The sequence below is a fragment of the Amblyraja radiata genome, chromosome 37 (genome assembly GCF_010909765.2).
Source record: "Amblyraja radiata isolate CabotCenter1 chromosome 37, sAmbRad1.1.pri, whole genome shotgun sequence".
Lineage (NCBI taxonomy): Eukaryota > Metazoa > Chordata > Chondrichthyes > Rajiformes > Rajidae > Amblyraja > Amblyraja radiata.
Window position 1 is genome coordinate 2200120 of NC_045992.1, and position 23840 is coordinate 2223959.

Sequence of the window (23840 nt, forward strand, 5' to 3'; positions counted from 1 at the left end):
TGCAGTTCCTCATCCCTGAGATTCCAATCGAGGAGCCAGGAGTGAGGCAGAGCCACTCCCTCGCGCTGATGTGCCTTGGTGTTAAGATGCTGGTGTTCTGTGGGTGAGTGTGTGATGCCCAAGGGGAGGGGTTGCAGGATAAACTTTCACATCAACCACTGCCCCGAACTTGTGGCCCACGTAAAAACTAAGAGAGTCAGCATTATAAAGGTCATCAGATGTCCATGGGGGAGATGTGATCATATCAAGAACCACTTCAATAACAAACCATCATGGGAAGAGAGAGAGAGAGCAGATGAAGCAAGGAATTATTTATCTGCAATAAAAAGGAACTGCAGGTTCTGGTTTATACCAAAGATAGACACAAAGTGCTGGAGTAATTCAGCGGGTCAGGCAGCATCTGTGGAGAACATGGATAGGTGACGTTTCACAGAGTGCTGGAGTAACTCAGCGGGTCAGGCAGCATCTGTGGAGAACATGGATAGGTGACGTTTCACAGAGTGCTGGAGTAACTCAGCGGGTCAGGCAGCATCTGTGGAGAACATGGATAGGTGACGTTTCACAGAGTGCTGGAGTAACTCAGCGGGTCAGGCAGCAGCTCTGGAGAACATGGGTAGGTGACGTTTCAGGTCAGGGCCCTTCTTCAGATCTACTCCAGCATTTTGTGTCTTTCTTATTTATCTATAAGGCTTCCGATGGAAGGAGTATGTGATAATGTTACGCACTGCTCTTCCTCTTTGCAGATGCCGACTGACATGCTGTGTCTTGTCAGCATTATCTGCACATTGCAGCAGGAATCTGTGAGGCAACAACTGCTCTTATTAATCCATAATCATAGAGAATAAAGACATTTTAGTGCAGTGTGCAGTTCATGAATTGGCTTTCTATATTCCATTGGGACTAGGAGAGAGGGACTTCATTCTAAGCCGTGATAATTGACATTGAACTGAGGAATTCAACCTAGAAAATAATTAGTACGGGTGTCAGGGGTTATGGGGAGAAGGCAGGAGAATGGGGTTGGAAGGGAATGGTAGATCAGCCAGGATTGAATGGTGGAGTAGATGATGGGATGAATGGCCTAATTCTGCTCCTATAACTTATGAACCCATCAGCCTTCCCTGTTCACACATATCCCAGACCCCCTGCAGAATGAACCTGGTGTCCATTGGGGAAACTAGGTAACTAATCACTCAGTTTTCGTGGATAAGCCAACAAAAGCTCTGTTGACGAAGATCAAGGGCCTGTCCCACTTACGCGATTTTTTCCAGCGACTTGCCGGCAGCCATCAGAGTCTCAGCAGGCGGCCGAAAATTTCCAACATGTTGAAAATCCAGCGGTGACCGGAACAAGCTACGACTCTTTGGGCGACTACTCACGACCGTACATGCGTCACCCCCGCGACATGTCGACACGTGACCCCTGTATGGCCGCGAGTAGTCGCCCAAAGAGTCGTACCTTTTTCTGGTCGCTGCTGGATTTTCAGCATGTTGAAAATGTTTGGAGACCTGCTGCGACTATGACGGGTGCCGGCAGTCACCGAAAAAATCACGTAAGTGGGACGGGCCCTTCATTTTGTCCCCGACTACAAATTCACAGCAACAAATTGCCTTTCTGGTGATAAGCCACTTAGTGCACCATGGTAAATCTCTTTAATGTCACAGCTTAACACTTTAGGTAAATTATTGGCCAATTGCTATGTACAGATTATTGACTTTTTTGGACAACTTTTTAAGAAAGTACCCAACACAGAAATCCACCTCTCTGACTTGAACTATGAAACAATTCTTTTAAATTCCACATCCTATGAAATAAACCTGCATCTCTCTGCAGATGTGGGCAGAAGCTCATCTTCAGGGAGGTTATCTGATTGACCATCAGTGATCCTTCATATTGCAAAACCATGCATTAATGTTGGGCTTCAAGAGGTTTGCAGGGTCCCACATTTTGTTCACCAAAGTTTGGGTTACTCCGATGGATGTGAAATATCTTAGCATTGGGATAGAACTTGTGTGCATGGTATGTAGTGGTGGCGAGGATTGAAGGGAGAAGAGTGTGTCACCAAGTGGGAGATTCCTAACCTAACACATTCAACCAGGGAGAGGTGAACCAGCTGACTGAGAGGATATGGCTCAACGGACAACGCAGACTGACCCCCTCTCTTCTACTCCCTCCCACCCCATACATAGACAGCCAACACCTAGAGGCACCAACCACATCATTCAAGAGGACCCAACAGCCAACCCTAGAGCAACAATAGAAGAAAGGATGGGAAAGGAATGGAGGGTTATGGTCTGAGTGCAGGTAGATGGGACTAGGGGAAAATAAGTGTTCGGCACGGACTTGTAGGGCCGAGATGGCCTGTTTCCGTGCTGTAATTGTTATATGGTTATATGGTAAAGGCGAATAAGACCTGGTGCCAAATACATGATGCCAACAAATGTAAAAACTGACTTTTAAAATGACAGGAAGAAGAAAAAAACAATTAAAATTTACTTAAAAAATGAGTTAAAGGCACTTGGTGTTCGATGGTAAAATCACTGACAGAATATAAACAAGACTATCTCAACATTTTAATTTGCTGGACACTCCAATTTGTTAGGTGGGAGCCTGAAAGTTCTGTCCAGAACAGAAATATTCATCAGTAGCCTAAAGGGTTAACGGTGATTCTCTATGCTCGAGTCCCTATTTCGTCCCCACCCTCTACAATACCAGACACGTATTGTCAGTCATCACTTGCCAATTACCATATTTCTAATACTGATGCTCACCCGCTTACTTTCTGAAAACAAAGGCCGCGAGAGGCTGGGCGAAGGTTTGCTCCTCATCTGGCATTTCACAACAAACTGCTGTTGGCTTAACCATTAGTTTAACTGGTTTAAAGTATCAGCCTGGTAAAATCGCCCCTTTTACATTTGTTCATGGTACAGAGTCTTTGTAAACAAATAATGGGCAACACACTATGTAAGGTGCTGCATTCAACTGCCATTGGTAATACTGTTTCTGGTAGTTAAAAATAGTATAAATACAAGCTGGAAATATACACATACACAGGCAAGTCACATTCTACCAACTTTAAGGCTTGTTAGTTGTCTGTTTAGAGCAGGGTTTTGGTGGATTCGTTTCTTCTTCAGCTGAGTGTGGTCTGTGGGCTGTCAGGTGTTGGGGAGAGGGATGGAGAGTGGGGTGGGGCCCACCACTCACTGCACCCTGCGGCAGTAGTAGCCCAGCACCTTGCACTTCTCGCACAGGTGCTGAGGATGTTCCTTGCTCTGATCCGACACGTCCAGCCCATCAGGTTTCTCCAGGGGTCTCTGGAAAACCAATCAAGATAACACGCAGATGAAAAACATGAACAATGGCCCCACAAAAATAGCAACTTACACCAGGACCAGCGTCCATTAGATATTGGAGCAGAATTAATCAAGAATCTATCGGTGGAGGCTGGTTCTCTGGATGCTTTCAAGAGAGAGCTAGATAGGGCTCTTAAAAATAGCGAAGTCAGGGGATATGGGGAGAAGGCAGGAACGGGGTACTGATTGGGGATGATCAGCCATGATCATATTGAATGGCGGTGCTGGCTCGAAGGGCCGAATGGCCTCTACTCCTGCACCTATTGGATATTGTTTAACAATCTCTTCTTTAAAAATGGCCATTATCTTGTCCTCCACAGCCCTCTGTGGCAATGAATTCCACAGATTCATCACCCTCTGGCTGAAGATATTCCTCCTCATCTTCATTCTAAAGGCACGTCCTTTTATTCCGAGGGGGAGGGGAGAGTGGGGAGAGGGTGGAGAGGGTCGAGGGGGGAAGTGGGGGAGCGAGAGGGTGGAGGGGAAAAGGGGGAGGGAAGAGTGAGAAACGGGGAGAAGGGGAGAAGGGGTGGGGGGGGGAGCGGGAGAGGGGGAGGGGGAGAGAGGGAGGGGGGGGAGAGGGGGAGAGGGTGGAGGGGGGAGAGTTGAGAGGGCAAGGGAGAAAGAGAGGGGAAGGGAGAATGGGGAAGGGGAGGGGAGGAGAGGAATGGGAGAAGAGGTCTCTGCTGTACATGATGCCATTAAACTAACCTCCTCTGCGTGCACGTGATCCATATCCCTCTATTCCCTGCATATCCAGGCGCCTATCCAAAAGCCTCTTAAACACCACTATCGTATCTGCCTCCACCGCCACCCCTGGCAGCGTATTCCATTAACTCTCTGCGTAAAAACTTGCCCCACAGATCAGCTTTTATGTTTGTCCCTCTCACCTTCAGGCTATGCTCTCTAGTCTGTGGTATTTGTACCATGGGGGGTAAAAGGTTGTGACTATCTACCCAGTCTATGCCTCTTGTAGGATCAGTTTCCATGCTGAATGGCTCTCTGAGGTAGCACCTCACAGGTGGCTAAAGACTGGCTGGTGGTGCTGCCCTTGTCAGCATCACCCACATCCTTCAATTAATATAAAATCCTGATCTTCCTCACAATTAGAGTGCAGCAGGGTGGCCCAGTGGTAGAGTTGCTGCCTCACAGCGCCGGAGACCCGGGTTCGCTCCTGACTACGGGTGCTGTCTGTACGCACTCCCGTGACCTGCGTGGGTTTTCTCCGGGATCTCTGGTTTCCTCCCACACTCCAAAGACGTGCAGGTTCGTAGGCTAATTGGCTTCGGTATCAATGTAAACTGTCTCTAGTGTGTGTGGGATAGGGATGGTGTTAGCGTGCGGGGATCGCTGGTCGGCTCGGACTCTCTGGGCCTGTTTCCGCGCTGTATCTCTAAACTAAACAACACATTTGGGGGAAAAAAACTTTAGTAAAGACTGGGGCATCTCTGTAAAAAGTTCTAGTCAAGTAGGAAACTGACAGCACCATGTTAAAAATGTTTTAGCCACAACATGGTGATGTAACCTTGGTTACCACTGCAGCACTTTGAGTGACACAAACATTCTTCACTGTTTGCTACTTCACTGACTCCAGTTTCTCAGTTGCTCTCTCACAGTCCTGGCCTTCATCCAACTAAATCTGATGGTGCAGTCAGGATAAATGGGCAGCTTGCTCTCCCCCGCGTCACCGTTCAAGCTCCAGAGGTTCCTAAACACTGACACACTCACAGAGATCTGGTCTCTGTCCCAAACTGCAGCACTCACTTCAATTTAAAAACCAACTCCTCAAAGTCTCATTATTCATAATTAAGGTCCACGGAGCAGTACAGCATGGAGACAGGCCCTTCAGCCAACTTGTCCATGCCGGCCCAAGTTGCCAAACCAAGTTGGTCCCACTTTAGTTCAGTTTAGTTTTGAGATACAGCACGGAGACAGGCCCTTCAGCCCAACTTGTCCATGCTGGCCCAAGTTGCCAAATCAAGTTGGTTACACTTTAGTTTAGTTTAGTTTTGAGATACAGCACGGAAACAGGCCCTTCGGCCCAACTTGTCCATGCTGGCCCAAGTTGCCAAATCAAGTTGGTCCCACTTTAGTTTAGTTTAGTTTTGAGATACAGTGCAGAAACAGGCCCTTCGGCTCACCGAGTCCGCGCCGACCAGCGATCCCCGAGCACAAACACAACCCTACACACACTAGGGCTAATTTTATAAAGTTTTATACTGAGGCAATTAAGCTACAAACCTGTACATCTTTGGAATGTGGGAGGAAACCGAAGGTTTCAGAGAAAACCCACACAGGTCACGGGGAGAACGTATAAACTCTGTACAGACAAGCACCCGTAGTCAGGATCGAACCCGTGTATCTGGTGCTATAAGGCAGCAACTCTACTGCTCTGCCACTGTGCCACCCTCTCCAGGCTTGTGCCTGGCCCATATTCCTCCAAACCTTTCCTAGCTGACTACCTATCAAAGTTTATTTTAAATGTCCTAATGCTACCCGCCTCTGACACTGCCTGGCAGCTCGTTCCTTAAACGTACTACCATCTGTGTGAGAAAGTTGCCCTTCAGGCCCCTAGTGTGTTTGTCTGGCGAGTAAGGCCAGACTCCCCTTGCTCTGCTCCCCACTTCCGCCACATTATCCAATGAGCTTCAGACACTAGACTTTAGAGATACAGCGTGGAAACAGGCCCTTCGGCCCGTTGAGTCTGTGCCGACCAGCGATCCCCGCACACTAATACTATCCTTCCCACTAGGGACAACTTACAATTTTACCGGAGCCAATTAACCCACAAACCTGTATGTCTTTGTAGTGTGGGAATAAACTGGAGCATCTGGAGAAAACCCATGTGGTCACTGAGAGAACGTGCAAACTCCGTACAGACAGCACCCATAGTGAAGATCGAACCCAGGTCTCTGGCGCTGTGAGGCAGCAACTCTACCATTGTGCCACCTTATTTATTACAGAGGAGAAGTATCTGCCTTGGATCATTACTTCAATCAGTTGAAGGCAAGTTGAAGAGACAATTGCACATTCTGTTTTGCTCACTCTCTGGCCAGAAGGGTGGATAGAGAACAGCGAAGGGTTCTGGATTTTGCCGAGGGTCTTGGTTGTGCTGCTATGTTGTGTGGGCATCAGTTCACCTCAACTCCCTGAGGTCCTGAGCTTGGAAGCCAAAAGACATTGTGGGCTTTATGACTGTTTGACTGACAGACGGTGCCCAAAGAAAATGCAATCAGTATTAATCTCCTTGAATTGACTTGGATACTTTGCTTCCTCCATGCCCCATGGGATTGATGCTTTTCATTGGACTCAAGGCAAGCCTCTTGGAAAAGAAACATATACTGAATGCAAAAAACTAAGACTGTATGGTCCAGACTATCTTTCCCGAAGCTGGAATATTGGGAACTAACGCAGACTCGGTGGGCCGAAGGGCCTATCTCCACGCTGTATCTCTAAACTAAACTAAACTAAACCCCAGGTAAATGGGACTAGCGTAGATATTGCACCTTGGTCAAAGAATTTGGCAAAGATCTGCGTTGATTTTCACTCCCCAAACCTCACTGATGGATCACCAGATCCGTATGATCAGCCATGGTCATATTGAATGGCGGTGCAGGCTCGAAGGGCCGAATGGCCTACTCCTGCATCTATTTTCTATGTTTCTATGTACCTGTGGCTGCAATTCCTCTGCAGCTGAGAATTTTCAGAGCAACCTTTCTGCAATAGTTTGACTTTATTTTCCACAAGACTTTGCCAACTGCTGATATATTTTGCAGCATCAGTAACATCACTGTACTGGAGGACTCAGCATATTGAACCCAGGGTTTAGTCCATAGTAAGCTATTTATTTTTGTTGCAAGTAAGGTGAGAAGCACGAGGTTTGCCTGCAGTGGATCTGTGTTTACTGATGAACAAAGTCACATTCATTAAGATGCATTTCAGTTCAGGACCAGTGTAAGAGATTTTATCCTGTCAGCTCGAGGGAATTTTAAGGCCTTTGGCAACAGACTCAGAGGTGAGATGAGGTGAGAACTTTATTCAGTTCAGTTCAGTTTAGTTTATTGTCACGTGTACCGAGGTACAGTGAAAAGCTTTTGTTGCATGCTAACCAGTCGGCGGAAAGACAATACGTGATTACAATCGAGCCGTTTACAGTGCACAGATACATGATACGATACGATAAAACTTTATTTATCTCCGGAGGGAAACTGTTCTGCCGACAGTCACAACCCGTAAACGAAAAATTGAAATTAAAAGTGAGAACAAAAATAAAACAAGCGACTGCTGGCTGGCTCCCGTGTGCACAGGGCCTTCATCGGAACAAACAAACAAACACATCAACACAGACTTAAGCCCCTGTCCCACTGTACGAGGTAATTCAAGAGTTCTCCCAAGTTTTCCCCTGATTCGAACTCGGAGAATGTACGTAGCGGGTCCGTAGGAGTTTGTGGATGCCTCGTAGCGGCTCGTACAAGTAAAAAGTAACAATTTTTTTCATCATGAGTATTTTATTACTCGTGGACATTTTTCACAGGGTTGAAAAAATGTCACGAGTTTACCGGATTACCCGAGTACGTACCGTTACCGAGTACCAACCGCCCTTGTCCCGTATTTGACCGCTACTACTCGGGTCGACGGGATTGTTGGAGCGCCGCGTCCGGCCCAGCCTCAACCGTCCCGACGTAGTTCAGCCCATGGAGTGCAGCAGCAGCACCTCGCCCGTGGCTGACCGGCCAGCTGTCTGACCTTTGGACCTTTGCTTACCTCCTTCTTATGGCCGATCATCGGTTCATGAGTTGGATGAGGTGCCGGACTTTGCGCGGGCCAAAATTCCTCAGCTGGCCCGCCGGCTGGGCTTTGTGTGCAGTCCAGCACCCGGGGCCAACTCATCATTCACCCAGCCACGGCCCAGTCGGTCAACGAATTGCCTTATTTTGACCTTTTGTCCCATATTTGGGAGTGAGAAAGTTGGCAACCCTAGTCTCTGGTGCCGTGAGGCAGCAGCACTACCTGCTGTATCACTGCGCCACCAGACCCACCATGTTTTAGGCAGTTCAATTCCTGCGACTTCCACTGAAACACTGTCTAATAAACATATTTAGATTATTTATATGGTCGAAGGTTGGTCACAGGGGAGAAGGTTATTTAAAAATAACTGGAGTGTGGTGATCTTGTACCATCCCTGCCTCCTGAAATAATCCACTCATATGGTATTAATGTTCCATACAATTAGCCCCCATTTCAGTGTGCCAACAACACCATGTTTACTAACATCCTCGCCACCAGGAGGAGTAAGTTGGCCTTGTTTGATGCTAGTCTTTGCGACCTGGTTTCAATTGTAATTCTCTTCATGCTTGTTCGCCAGTCGTCAAAGATTCAGCCCTGACCTTTGGCTTCTCCTGTGAGACAGAGGGCCAGAGCTGCTCCGGCCTCAGAGCTAATGGAGATGTCTCTCTCTGGAGCCTCCAGCAGTAAATTCTGGGCCCTTGCGGCTGTGTAGTACCAGGGGAAGTCCGCATTGGCTGAGGAGTTCTCCATCAGTGGGACAAAAATGCAAGCCTCCATCTTGTGAATGTAGAAGAACTATCTTGAAGAGGAGTAGGAGATATATTCCTGCAGATACCTAGAACTGCAGGTGCTGGTAAGACACAAAAAAAGACACAAAGTGCCGGAGCAACTCAGCGGGTCAGGCACCATCTCTGGAGAACGTGGGTAGGTGACATTTCTGGTCAGGAAGGGTCTCAACCCGAAACGCCACCTGCCCATATTCTTCAGAGATGCTGCCCGATCCGCTGAGTTCCTCCAGCATTTTTCGTCGTGAGTCATTCCTGGTGCTTTGTAGGTACACAAAAAAGCTGGAGAAACTCAGCGGGTGCAGCAGCATCTATGGAGCGAAGGAAATAGGCAACGTTTCGGGCCAAAACCCTTCTGGTGCTTTGTAGACCTGATATTACAGATTAATTAGTTATTCAGGGATGTGATATGTCTCCAAATACTCTCACAAACTTTCACAGTTTAGTTAAGTTAAAGAGATCCAACATGGAAACAGACCCTTCTGCCCATCGAGTCTACACTGACCAGTGATCACCTGCGCACTAGTCCCATCTTACACAGAACGGACAGTTTGCAGAAGCCAATTGATCTGCAAAACTACACATCTTTGGAATGTGGGAGGAAATCTCCTCACAATAAATTTGATCTTGAACGTAACACTCTGTTATTGGTGCCATATGTTTACGCATGGCATGGCCACCACATTTATCTACTTTGAAAACACGTCACTGTATTTCAGTGTATTACACTGTATTTTTAGTGAAGTCTTGCTCAGAGTTAACTGGAACCCGAGGGGTAGCTTTTATACACAAATATAGAAGGCGGGTGTATGGAACGAGCTGCCGGAGCAAGTAGTTGAGGCAGGTACTATCGCAACGTTTAAGAAACATTTAGGTAGGTACATGGATAGGAGAGAGGAATATGGGCCAGTTGGCACTAGTGTAGATGGGGCATGTTGGTTGGTGTGGGCACGTCGGGCCTGTTTCCACACTGTGTGATTCTATGACTACATGTGTTGCGGTCTTTCGGAGACCCTGGAAAACGCTGAAGTAAATACATGCATATCTCCCTTCTAAATATTGGCACGATTTCACCACCTTGCACTTCAAGAGTGACCAAGAGACCCTTCACACCCGTGTGTCAGTCCAGAGTCCAAGTGTTGTGGAATAAGTGCCGCGTGTGTTTGGATCAGCCACATTTTGTTTCGATATGTAGAATTATTAACAGATGATAAATTACGTTAAAAATGACAGTAAACACAACAGCAGCCAAGAACATGAAGTAATTAACTGTGGCAACACAGGAGACGGCCTCCATTATTCCGCTTGAGCCCGATTATTCTAAACCCTCATGGGCGCCACAAATATGAGAAGAGAAGCAGAGGATAAACTCAGTACTGTACCTCATGAACCCTCTCCGTGGCTGCCAATGGAGTCAAACAGCACGGAAACAGGCCCTTCGGCCCAATCCCTTCATGCTGACCAAGGTCATAAGGTCATAAGTGTATTAGGAGTAGAATTAGGCCATTCGGCCCATTAAGTCTACTCCGTCATTCAATCATGGCTGATCTATCTCTCCCTCCTAACCCCATTCTCCTGCCTTCTCCCCATAACCCCTGACACCCGCACTAATCAAGAATCTATCTATCTTTGCCTCAAAAATATCCACTAACTTGGCCTCCACAGCCGTCTGTGGCAAAGAATTCCACAGATTCAACACCCTCTGACTAAAGAAATTTCTCCTCATCTCCTTCCTAAAACAATGTCCTTTAATTCTGAGGCTGTGACCTCTTGTCCCAGACTCTCCCACTAGTGGAAACATCCTGTCCACATCCACTATATCAAACCAGTCACTATTCTGTACGTTTCAATGAGGCCCCCCCCTGATTCTTCTTAACTCCAGCAAGTACAGGCCCAGTGCCGCCAAATGCTGATCATATGTTAACCTTCTCACTTCTGGGATCATTCTTGTAAACCCCCTCTGGGCCCAGTCTGGAAGGTGCCCCATCCAAGCTGAGTCCATTTGCCCACACCCTAAATCTTTCCTGTGCATGTACCTGTCCAAATGTCTTTTCAATGTTGTTATAGTATCTGCCTTTCGGGTTCCTATTAAATCTTTCCTCTCTCCATTTAGTCAAGTCAAGTCAAGTCAAGAGAGTTTATTGTCATGTGTCCCAGATAGGACAATGAAATTCTTGCTTGCTGCAGCACAACAGAATATTGTAAGCAAAAATACAGATCAGTTCAGTTCAATATACACATATTTCCTCGTGTTCTTGATTCCTCCATTGCTTCATAGAAACATAGAAACATAGACAATAGGTGCAGGAGTAGGCCATTCGGCCCTTCGAGCCTGCACCGCCATTCAATATGATCATGGCTGATCATCCAACTCAGTATCCTGTACCTGCCTTCTCTCCATACCCCCTGATCCAAGGGCCACATCTACTCCCTCTTAAATATAGCCAATGAACTGGCCTCAACTACCTTCTGTGGCAGAGAATTCCAGAGATTCACCACTCTCTGTGTGAAAAATGTTTTTCTCATCTCGGTCCTAAAGGAATTCCCCCTTATCCTCAAACTGTGACCCCTTGTCCTGGACTTCCCCAACATTGGGAACAATCGCAAATTCCCCAACATTGGCTTCGATACAATTAGCCCAATAGGAATACAACAGGTGACCATTTACACAGAGGCTGCTGAGAGTTTGGAACACTCTGCTGGTGATGGTGAAGGAGACAGATACGATGTTGGCATCTGAGATGCTTTTGGATAGGAATATGGACAAGCAGGTACTGGAGGGATATGGATTCCGTGCAGGCAGCTACAGTAAGAGTTGGTCTTGGCATCAAGTTCGGCACAGACATTGGTCCATAGGGCTTGTTCCTGTGTGGTACAGTTCTATGGTTTCCTGGGGGAAAAAATCCTTGATATCTTTCCAACAGTCAACGTTGACGGTTTGGATGGTCCCACCTGCTTGTATGAAGCTTAACTGTAACAATTGGCAACACCACTGCCCATCATGTTCATAAACCAGTCTTCAGAGTCCCAGAGCATTAAACCCCAGAAAGGAGTTCGAATCCCACCATGGCAGCTGAGGAAATTAAAGTCATTAAATAAATCTGGACTTTAGTGTGGAAGTTAATCTCGCTGCAGTTATATTCGGCCCTGGAGACACTGCACCTGGAACTTTGTGCTAGGGACTTGTCAAGTCTAGTCAAGTCAAGTCACTTTTATTTCTATAGCACATTTAAAAAACAACTCTCGTTGGCCAAAGTGCTTTACATTGGTGGAGTTACTAATGTTATACAACATTGGTTCATAGATTAAGTACATACATCTCTACATACATGTAGCCCTCCCTCAGAGGACGTCAAGAAAGGCTTGGAAGTAAAGATGAGTTTTAAGTCTTGACTTAAAAGAGTCGATGGAGGGGGCAGTTCTGATGGGAAGGGGGGATGCTGTTCCACAGTCTAGGAGCTGCAACCGCAAAGGTGCGGTCGCCTCTGAGCTTCTGCCTAGACCACGGGATGTTCAGTAACCCCAAGTCGGCCGATCTGAGGGACCTGGAGGTGGAGTGGTGGGTGAGCAGACTTTTAATGTAGGTGGGGGCAAGCCCGTTAAGGGCTTTGTAGACATAAAGGAGGGTCTTGAAATTTATTCGGAACCACACAGGGAGCCAGTGGAGAGAGGCCAGGATCGGGGTGATGTGGTCCCTTTTTCGGGTGCCCGTCAGGAGTCTCACCAACAAAGGAAGAAAACACTTATAAGAAAGAGTGCAAGTGAAGTTCACCAGTTTGATCCACGGTGGGAATTGAATTGAATACATTATTGTCACAGTGAAATCCTTTGCTTGCGTACCTTGCCAAGGTATGCCAATAGTCGCCCATAAAGGGTGCTTACCCAGTTACAAATGTGGGGGAATTCAAGAGATGAAGCAGACGAAGTCTACACTTGAGCCAAAGTTAGACAAATGATGATCGGCACAAAATGCTGGAGTAACTCACAGCGGGAGAGGCAGCACCTTTGGAGAGAAGGAATGGGTGACGTTTCGTGTCGGGACCCTTTAACTCTCGTCGGAGAGAGAAGGAGAACTTCTTCAAGCTCGGCAAACCTTGCAGCGATTTCGTAGTGAGCTGTGCAGGAATGAACTGCAGATGTCGTGTTAAGGGTCTCGATCCGAAACGGCACCCATTCCTTCTCTCCAGAGATGCTGCCGGTCCCGCTGAGTAACTCCAGCATTTTGTGTCTGCCTTCGGTGTAAACTGGCATCTGTAGTTCCTCGCGAAAATGGCTGATTGCGGATCTGATTGACATGAAATTCTGCTTGGTAGAGGAAGCACAAGGACAATGTTTCCATGGGCTCAGGTGGCGAGATCTGGAATTTATTTGGAACTGAGATAAGAAGCAGTTTCTTTGTTGTGAATTCTTCACCCAAATCACTAGTGATAGGGAGGTCGAGTTGGCAATCAAACTGAGAGCAAAGAAGGCTGATATATCAGACTGAGATTCCGTTTCAGATTAGTCGATTATCATTAATCTTAGAAACTGCAGCAAATAATGTCATTGTTCCCGTTCATATTTGGTACATACGCCAACAAAATAATCACTCTCATTCACCATTCCTTATAACAGGGAGCAATGGAATTCCTTCCTTGTTCACACAAAGCTGAAAGAATAAGCAGCATCTGGAAATGATGGATACAAGAATACATACAACAACAAATAGAAAGGTTGGAAAAAGTGCTGGAGTAACTCAGCGGGTCAGGCAGCATCTGTGGAGAACATGGATAGGTGACGTTTCACAGAGTGCTGGAGTAACTCAGCGGGTCAGGCAGCACCTGTGGAGAACATGGACAGGTGACGTTTCACAGAGTGCTGGAGTAACTCAGCGGGTGCAGCAGCATCTATGGAGCTAAGGAAATAGGCAATGTTTCGGACCGAAACCCAAAAGGGTTTCGGCCCGAAACGTTGCCTATTTCCAGAAGGGTTTCGGCCCGAAACGTTGCCTATTTCCTTAGCTTCACAGATGCTGGTGCACCATAACTCAGCGGGTCAGGCAGCATCTGTGGAGAACATGGATAGGTGACGTTTCACAGAGTGCTGGAGTAACTCAGCGGGTCAGGCAGCATCTGTGGAGAACATGGATAGGTGACGTTTCACAGAGTGCTGGAGTAACTCAGCGGGTCAGGCAGCATCTGCGGAGAACATGGATAGGTGATGTTTCACAGAGGGCCCACGGCTGAAGCCTCCAAAGCCGTGTGTGTGTGTGTGTGTGTGTGTGTGTGTGTGTGTGTGTGTGTGTGTGTGTGTGTGTGTGTGTGTGTGTGTGTGTGTGTGTGTGTGTGTGTGTGTGTGTGTGTGTGTGTGTGTGTGTGTGTGTGTGTGTGTGTGTGTGTGTGTGTGTGTGTGTGTGTGTGTGTGTGTGTGTGTGTGTGTGTGCGCATGCGGAGCCACCAAGAAATTGTGTGCCCCCCCCCCATGTTTTGATAGCAATTTCCACCCCTGAGCGCGAAAACATACCCTACGGCCCACCGAGTCCACACTGACCAACGATCCCCGCACATTAACACTATTCTACACACACTAGGAACAATTTACACAATTACCAAGCCAATTAACCTACAAACCTTCACGTCTTTGATGAGTGTGGGAGGAAACCGAAGATCTCGACGGAAACCCACGCAGGTCACGGGGAGAACGTACAAACTCCGTACAGACAGTACCCGTAGTTGGGATCGAACCCGGGTGTGTATGCGCTGTAAGGCAGCAACTCTACCGCTGCGCCACTGTGCCGCCCCTATGGTTTCTGATCAATGGTTTCCCCACATCACTAGGCTACGTCACATTATGGGAAGCCACCAATCCTATTTACCATCAGAGCTTGGCAGAGCACATCACCGCTGCTTTCTTCAGTTACTCCCCAATTAATTTAAGCCTGTCCACTAGACTTCCTATTGGATATTTATTTGGCAAGGGTCACAATTCTAAAAGCTGGACTCCTTCCAAAATGGAGTCAAGCATCAACAATCTGCCTTTGGCAATTGCTCATATCCATTTTAATGATGGTTTAGCTCCCAGTAATCCCACTACCCAGAGGCTGATTGACATAATCACCGCTTAAGAAGTGTGGATGTTAGTTGGCGCCCAGTTAGATTAAGCAGAAGTTAAATTATTGGAGAGCTTAAAATTTCACAACAACATTGTTTATACATTGCGTGGGCCTGAGAGGAATACATTTGCTTGAAAATTAAAAAAATGTCCTTCAGATCCAAGATCATCCCAACTTGCGAAGCCTCTTATTTTATTGTCGAACTGCAATTCCCTTATTTAGCATTGCCAGTCCATTTACTCTTCAAAGAGTTAAGGTTCAAAGGTTCAAAGGTTATTTATTGGTCACATACACCTAGGTGTAGTGAAATGCTTCTTGCCAATGCAGCACATAAAGAAAGAATACAGACATAACATTAACAAGAGATTTAAACATAAAGAACATCCCCCCACAATGGCTCCCACCATGAGGGAAGGCACAAAGTCCAGTCCCCAACCCCAGTTCACCCATAGTCGGGCCTATTGAGGCCTCCACAGTTGCCTCTACGGAGGCCCGATGTTCCTAGCCGTATGTGCAGACCTTAAAGGCCGAGATGGCATCACTGTAATGACTTCCAATTGGAAGGACTGAGATGTAAACTCAATGCAAAGAGACCAGGCTCGTTGTTTTCCTGATCAACTATTGCATTCATTTCATCAATTGGACAAATGTTGGTTCGAGCCTACCTCCACTCAACTTGGGTTCATGGCACAACTTGTTAAAATCCCGGCACAACTTCCTCCAGGTTCAGTTTTGGTCTTCCTGATATAGGAAGGATGCCATTTAGCAGGGAAGAGTGCAGAGATAATTTACAAGGATGTCACCATGAACTGTAGGGTGAGGTTGGGCGGGCTGGGGTTTCAGTCCTGGAGGCTGAGGTGTGATCTCTGAGAGCTGTGTAAAATCATGAGGCGAATAGATAGGGCGAATAGACAATGTTGCCTGGGTTTCAACAACTAAGTTACAGAGAAAGGTTGAATAAGTTAGGTCTTTATTCTCTGGAGCGCAGAAGGTTAAGGGGGGACTTGATAGAGGTCTTTAAAATGATGAGAGGGATAGACAGAGTTGATGTGGATCAGCTTTTCCCTTTGAGAATAGGGAAGATTCAAACAAGAGGACATGACTTCAGAATTAAGGGACAGAAGTTTAGGGGTAACATGAGGGGGAACTTCTTTACTCAGAGAGTGGTAGCGGTGTGGAATGAGCTTCCAGTGGAAGTGGTGGCGGCAGGTTCGTTGGTATCATTTAAAAATAAATTGGATAGGCATATGGATGAGAAGGGAATGGAGGGTTATGGTATGAGTGCAGGCAGGTGGGACTAAGGGAAAAAAGTTGTTCGGCACGGACTTGTAGGGCCGAGATGGCCTGTTTCCGTGCTGTAATTGTTATATGGTTATATGGTGAATGCACAGAAGTATTTTCTTTCCCAGGAGTACAGTGTAAGAACTGGGCTTCCTATTTAAGGAAGGATGTCAATGTGTTGGAAGTTGGGAGAAGATTTACTGGTCTAATAGTTGGAAAAGGCAGGTTTTCTTTTGAGGAAGTTGGACTGGCTAGTTCTGTAATTACTAGAATTCAGAAGGGGGGGGGGGGTGCGTTTTGGTGGAAACATGTATTTCAAGATTGCAGCATCTGCAGTTTCTTCTTTCCCTGTACATTACATTGTATTGTATTATTATATTGCTGGTGAAACTGCTGCCTCATAGCTCTGGTATCCACCATCTATCAGGACTTCTGAACAATTAGAAGCTGGATTATCTGAGTTAAGCCCCTGTCCCACTTAGGAGACCTAAACAGCAACCTCTGGTGACCTTGCCCGCCACTCATGGTTTCCATGAGGTCACCGGAGGTTTTGGTCACTCTCCCTAATGGTTGAAAGTGGTTTCCACGTGGTCGAGGCTTCATCGAGGTTGCTGCTATTTTTTCATCATGATTAAAACCGGCCTCGACTAAAGGTTGCCGTTTTAAAAATCGATAGTTTTTCAGTCGCAGGTCTAGTCGAAGCCGGTTTTCTTCATAGTCGAGGAAGGTTTTCAACATATGCGTGGGAGGTGGTAGGAGGTTGCAGGTCACCTCGACCTTGATTTTTTTTTTGGGTGACGGGCAAGGTCACCAGAGGTTGCTGTTTAGGTCTCCTACGTGGGTCAGGGGCTTTACACTGCTCACCCTTATGTAAAGGGGATGTATGACCATTTGCAGATATCTAACTGGGTGAAAATGATGTGCATATCTAAAGTGTGCGGCACAGTGGTGCAGCTGGTAGAGCTGCTAGCTCACAACACTAGAGCCCCGGGTTCAATCCTGACCTCGGGTGCTATCTGTGTGGAGTTTGCATGTTCTCCCTGCGACCATGATGGTTTCATCCGGGTGCTCCGGTTTCCTCCCAAATCCCAAAGACGTGCATGTTTGTAGATTAATTTGCCTCCATAAATTGCCCCAAGTGTGTAGGGAGTGGATGATAAAGTGGGATAACATAGAACTAGTGTTGGTGGGCGCGGACTCGGTGGTCCGAAGAGCCTGTATCTTTACAAAGAACGTAATTCTCCTAAAATCGCACTGCTTACGGCAATTAACCTTCACTTCATACAATTTAAAGCAGATAATCTGGTCATATATTTCTTGACCGTCTTTTGAGAATAAATTGGTTGCAATGTGACCACCAGTGGCTTCAGTTGAAGGAGTTTTGCATTCACTGTGAAATGCTTTGGCCACTGTTAAAGGTGCTAATTAAATACAAACTTTCCCACTTACAATTGCAGGCATTTTCGGTAAATTTCCACCCCCTTAAAACATTCCAAAGGCACGCCCTGTCTAACAGGAACTGAACCCCACACTGAGGGTGAAGGGCAGCTCAGCCACGTTACAGCGACACACACACACACACACACCAGAGGATTAATTAGGACCATTGACTCCATCTACACCTCATGCTGCCTCGGCAAGGCCAGCAGCATCATCAAGGACCAGTCGCACCCTGGCCACTCCCTCTTCTCCCCTCTCCCATCAGGCTAGAGGTACAGAAGTGTGAAAACTCACACCTCCAGATTCAGGGACAGTTTCTTCCCAGCTGTTATCAGGCAACTGAATCATCCTACCACAACCAGAGAGAGGTCCTGACCTCCCATCTACCTCATTGGAGACTCTCGGACTATCTTTGATCAGACTTTACCTTGCAATAAACGTCATTCCCTTATCATGTATCTGTACACTGTAAATGGCTCGATTGTAATCATGTATTGTCTTTCCGCTGACTGGATAGCATGCAACAAGCTTTTTACTGTACCTCGGTACACGTGACAATAAACTAAACTGAACTGAACATGAAGCTCTGTCGCTTCGGAAGAAATGAAACATTACTGTTGTAAAATTTTAAACATTGTGCTGAAAATAGTTGGAGTAAAGTTGGGGGGTGGGGAGGGGATGGATAGGATACAGGAAGTATCTGTAGTGAGGTGAGGTCAGGGTCACCCTAGGACAAGTTATGGAGGTTGTCTGGTCAAATGGTTAATGGGCTTGGTGTCAGGGCGACAACTCAATCAAAGATGTATAAGATCCTGAGAGGAATAGATAGAGTCAATTTTAGAGCCCTTCGGCCCACCGAGTCCACATCCACCAGCGATCCCCGCACATTAACACTACCCTACACACTATACTAACCATCTGCCTATCTAAGATCCCCCTTCTCCTGTACCCACCTGCCCCTCCTCTCTTCCAGCTTTCCAACCCCACCTCCCCACCACAATCAGTCTGAAGAAGAGTTCCGACCCAAAGTGCAGGGGATCCCAACCTTTCCCGTCCCGTTTACCCCCGGCAACTTCAATAGCACACAACAATGTTATTAAATGTTTATGAATGGTTCTTAGTTCTTGGTTTCTTGGTCCTCCAAAATATTCCAAATGGAATTTAAACTGGAGGTGGTGGAGGGAGGACTTAAGCCAGAAAGGGTTATTGGGAAGAAAGAGCTACTTTAAATTTAGTTACATCTGGTTGGGTAACTATAGAAGGGTGGAGATTATTCCATGCTTTAATTGTGCGGGGGAAGAACGAATTGCTGTACACATCTGTCTTTGTAGCTGGGATCACAAATTGGATCGAATGCCCTCGTCTGCTTCTAATTGGTTTGGGTTTGGTGTAGGTCTTGATGAACAGAAGATGGAGATATATCTCCATCTTCTCTTTTCTTATTTCTTTTCGTTCCTCTTGCACTGGTAGTTTAGGGGTCTTTTCTTTCCTTTATTATATTTTACTTATTTTTCTTCATTCTCTCCTTTTTTTGATTTTTTTTGATTTAGGTTTCAAGGTTAAAAATTGAGCTGTACAATAATTGTATAACTTTCATGTCGATTGCCTTATTCCTGTACAATTGCTTCTAATAAAATTAAATTTAAAAAAACAAAAAAGAAACTAATGATGACCAGATACCGGTATACCAGAACCAAACACAATCAGTCAATGAGAGAAAATATGTACAAATCCTGAATCAACACATTTATCCCTTGGGTAAGCGAAATGTACCCCTAGTGGTAAATCAATCAATATTTATTACATGTCATTTGAACGTCAATGAGGCTCAAACGAAACTCTGTTTCCACGGCCATACAAGCAAAGACAATTTCCTACAGACGTAGGAAATTGTACCCCAGGTTGGGAACCCTTGCACTAGTGGGAGAGTCTCGGATTAGAGGTCGTAGCCTCAGAATTAAAGGACGTTCTTTGAGGAATGAGATGAGGAGAAATGTATTTAGTCAGAGGGTGGTGAATCTGTGGAATTCTTTGCCACAGAAGGCTGTGGAGGCTAAGTCAATAGATATTTTTAAGGCAGATATGGATAGATTCTTGATTAGTGCGGGTGTCAGAGGTTATGGGGAGAGTTACTCCAGCACTTTGTGTTTTTTCCTTTCCATTTCTTTGTTCCATTGCTGCTACATATGACAAGGAAACAATCTTGAGTCTTGAGATGGACAAGTTACAGCAGAAATGGACAGTTCCGTCACAGGCAGAGAGATGGACATCTCAAGAGGATGAATTCCATATTAAGACCCTAAGGGGCCTGTCCCACTTGGCGATTTTTTTTCGGCGACTGCCGGCGTCATAACAGTGTCGCCAAAAGATTTTGAACATTTCAAAATCCACCAGTGACAAAAAAATGTCGCGACACTTGAAAAAACACCGCGCATCAAACATCATCACGCCGTGAATATTTCAGTGACCTGATACGTCAGTCAATGATGCCGGCAGTCGCCGAGAAAAATCGGCAAGTGGGACAGGCCCTTTAGAATTTAAACTAACTTGTTTTTTTTCTCATTCCCAGTTCTATCGTGGTCCCAACTCACTCTAAAACAGAGCGTTGTTTGTTTAACAAAATGCAGGCCAGATATTTTCAGACAAGCTGTTTGGACTGAGTGCACCAAGTGTTTACCCACGACTCTCTCAGTTGTCGGTTTCAATCAATGTACGAGCTTATCCCTCTCAGACTGAGCCAAGACCACAACTCTTGCTTTACACTGGTAAAGAAAACTCACAGAGGTGTGGCTGATGTGACGTGCCTTGTCTGCTACCTGTGTAGGGAGGAACTGCAGATGCTGGTTTACAGTGAAGATAGACACAAAATGCTGCAGGAATTCAGTGGGACAGGCAGCATCTCTGGAGAGAAGAAGGAATGGGTGACGTTTTGGGTCGAGACCCTTCTTCAGACCTTCTTCAGGATCTGAAAAAGTCATTCACTCCCTCTCTCCTGAGATGTCAAGTCAAGAGAGTTTATCGTCATGTGTCCCAGATAGGACAATGACATTCTTGCTTGCTGCAGCACAACAGAATATTGTAAGCATAAATACAGAACAGTTCAGTTCAATATACACATAATGCTGCCTGTCCTGCTGAGTTCCTGCAGCATTTTGTGTTTGTCTGCTTCCTGAATGTTTCAAGGAAGTTTATCGGCGTTTATGTGGTTTAGAGAGACAGTGTGGAAACAGGCCCTTCGGCCCACCGAGTCCATGCTGACCATTGATCACCCGTTCACATTCGTTTTATGTTACACCACTTCCTCACCCACAAGCCACATGTCCGGGGCAAGTTACAGAGTGTGACGGGCAACGTCTTCCCACCGAGGATGGTGGATACAAGGAGCCAGTCGTGTCAGAGGGAACTGCTCGATTGTAATCAAGGACGTGTCGCACCCTGGCCACTCCCTCTTCTCCCCTCTCCCCTCTCCCATCGGGCAAAAGGTATAGAAGTGTGAAAACGAACACCTCCAGATTCAGGGACAGTTTTTCTCAGTAGTTATCAGGCAACTGAATCATCGTACCGCAACCAGAGAGTCCTGAACTACTATCTACCTCTTTGGTGACCCTTGGACTATCTTTGATCAGATATTACTGGCTTTACCTTGCACTCAACGTTATTTCCTTATCATGTATCTATACACTGTAAATGGCTCGATTGTAATCATGTATTGTCTTTCCACTGACTGGTTAGCATGCAACAGAAGCTTTTCACTGTACCTCGGTACACGTGACAATAAACTAAACTGAACTCAGTTACTCCAACACTGTCTTCGCAATACTCCAAATGTAGACAAACCAACATTCAAAGAAGCTGCAAGATGTACACACAATACACAAAGGGGTGTATTTGCCAATGAAGGCGCCACTGGACCATGCGTGTGCACAGGTGCTCCTTACCTGCTTGTGGGGGTAAACATTAATGTGGCACTTGATGCACTCTTGCCCCATGTTGGCCCAGGAGTTCCCACTCATCCATTTCCGCTTGCACTTGGGGCACTTGTATTCACCGAAGCAGCGCTTCTTCCCCTGGTAGGGGGTCAGCCCTTCTCCTTTGGGTCGAGCCTACAATATAAAACAGACACAAGGACACGTTAAAATGGCCGTGAGTTTTGTGCGCCTTCTCTACTCCGTCTGATCAAAACACAAAATATTGCAGATGCTGAAAATCTGAGGGAAAAATGCAGTTAAATCTTGGCAGGTCAGGCACACTGCTTCTCTCTCCACAGGTGCTGCCGGACCTGCATAGTATTGTTCACATTTTCTGTTTCCATTCCTGGTTTTGTGTACATTGTCTAGCGTGGATTTCCCAAATCTACCAATCTCCACTTAGATCACCAAATATGGCTTCTACTAAGGGCGGCACGGTGGCGCAGCGCCAGAGACCCGGGTTCCATCCTGACCATGGGTGCTGTCTGTACGGAGTTTGCACGTTCTCCCCGTAACTGCATGGGTTCTCCCCCACACTCCAAATATCAAGAGTCTAGAGTGTTTTATTGTCATATGTCCCAGATACAACATTGAAAATTCTTGCTTGCTGCAGCACAACAGAATATGTGAACATAGTACACTGTAACCAATATGATAAACGAGAGAAAACAAAGTTAAGTGTATATACCTGTATACACATACCCGCACAAGTACACACACACACACACATATACATACACACATACTCAAAAAACCAACAATAGTAGTGCATTGATATTAATAATAGACTGTTGTAGTTTGGAGCTTATTTGTTGCCATGTTTAATAGCCTGATGGCTGTAGGGCAGAATCTGTTCCTGAACCTGGACGTTACAGTTTTCAGGCTCCTGTACCTTCCTGTACCGAGGTACAGTGAAAAGCCTTTTGGCCGCATGCTGTCCAGTCAACACAAAGACTGTACATGATTAGAATCAAGCAGTCCACAGTGTACAGATGAAGGATTAAGGGAATAACGTTTAGTGCAAGGTAAATACAATACAATACAATACAATTCAATTTATTGTCATTTGGACCCCTTGAGGTCCAAACGAAATGCCGTTTCTGCAGCCATACATTACAAACAAATAGACCCAAGACACAACATAATTTACATAAACATCCATCACATTGCTGTGATGGAAGGCCAAAAAAACTTATCTCTCCACTGCACTCTCCCCCCCGATGTCAGAGTCAAAGTCAAAGTCAAAGCCCCCGGCGGGCGATGGCGAATTGTCCCGCAGCCATTAAAGCCACGCCGGGTGATGCAAGGTCGCACACCGGGTCTTGGTGTTAGAGCCCCCGGCACGCGCTCGCAGTCCCGCAGCCATTCCAAGCCGCGCGGTGCGGTGCTGTAAGGCCCCGCTCAGGTGCTCTTCAACCCCGCAACTCGGGCGGGAGAAGTGGCCGTTGCGGAAGCCCTGAAAAGCGGTCTCCCTCCAGGGACCCGCGGGCTCCCGGTGCCGCCCGCCAAACCCGCAGTTGCAGCCACCGAATCTCCGGGGGTCGGGCCGCAGCAGCATCCACCACAGCTCCACCCGCTCTGGACTCGGCCAGCTCCGCGACGGTGAGGTGAGTAGTCGGCACCACAGCCCCCGGTCTTCCTGTTGGAGGCCGCTCCTCGTTGCAGCCCCAACGACAACAGAGACCCGACAAAGAAAAGGTCGGGTCTCCCGTGCAGGGAGAGATTTAAAAGTCCACTAAAGTCAGATTAAAGATAGTGCCAAGGTGGATGGGAGGTCAGGACCGCTCTCTAGTTGGTGAGAGGACGGTTCAGTTGCCTGATAACAGCCGGGGAGAAGCTGCCCCTGAATCTGGAGGTGTGCGTTTTCACACTTCTGTACCTCTTGCCTGATGGGAGAGGGGAGAAGAGGGAGTGACCGGGGTGAGACTGGTCCTTGATGATGCTGCTGGCCTTGCCGAGGCAGCGGGAAGTATAGATGGAGTCCATGGATAGGAGGCTGGTTTGCACGTTGGCCTGGGCTATATAAAAGTCCACTCAGAGAGAAAGTTATTCCCAGCTTCTGGACTCAATAACCCTGCCCTTGCTAATGTTTCCACACACTGATAATATCCAGTGCCTATCATTTCACAGCTAATTT

General features: G+C 46.7%; 1 protein-coding gene across 1 annotated transcript in view; it reads right to left on the reverse strand.

The window, feature by feature from the left end:
* Positions 1–1466: 1466 nt before the first annotated feature.
* zcchc24 (zinc finger CCHC-type containing 24) overlaps positions 1467–23840 on the reverse strand; it is a 122488-nt gene continuing 100114 nt past the window's right edge. Inside the window, exons 3-4 of the mRNA XM_033012839.1 lie at positions 21674–21838; positions 1467–3311 (exon numbers count right to left, since the gene is read on the reverse strand). Of these exons, the coding sequence (XP_032868730.1) occupies positions 3198–3311; positions 21674–21838 (279 nt within the window). The 3' untranslated portion in view covers positions 1467–3197. The remainder of the gene's footprint in view (positions 3312–21673; positions 21839–23840) is intronic.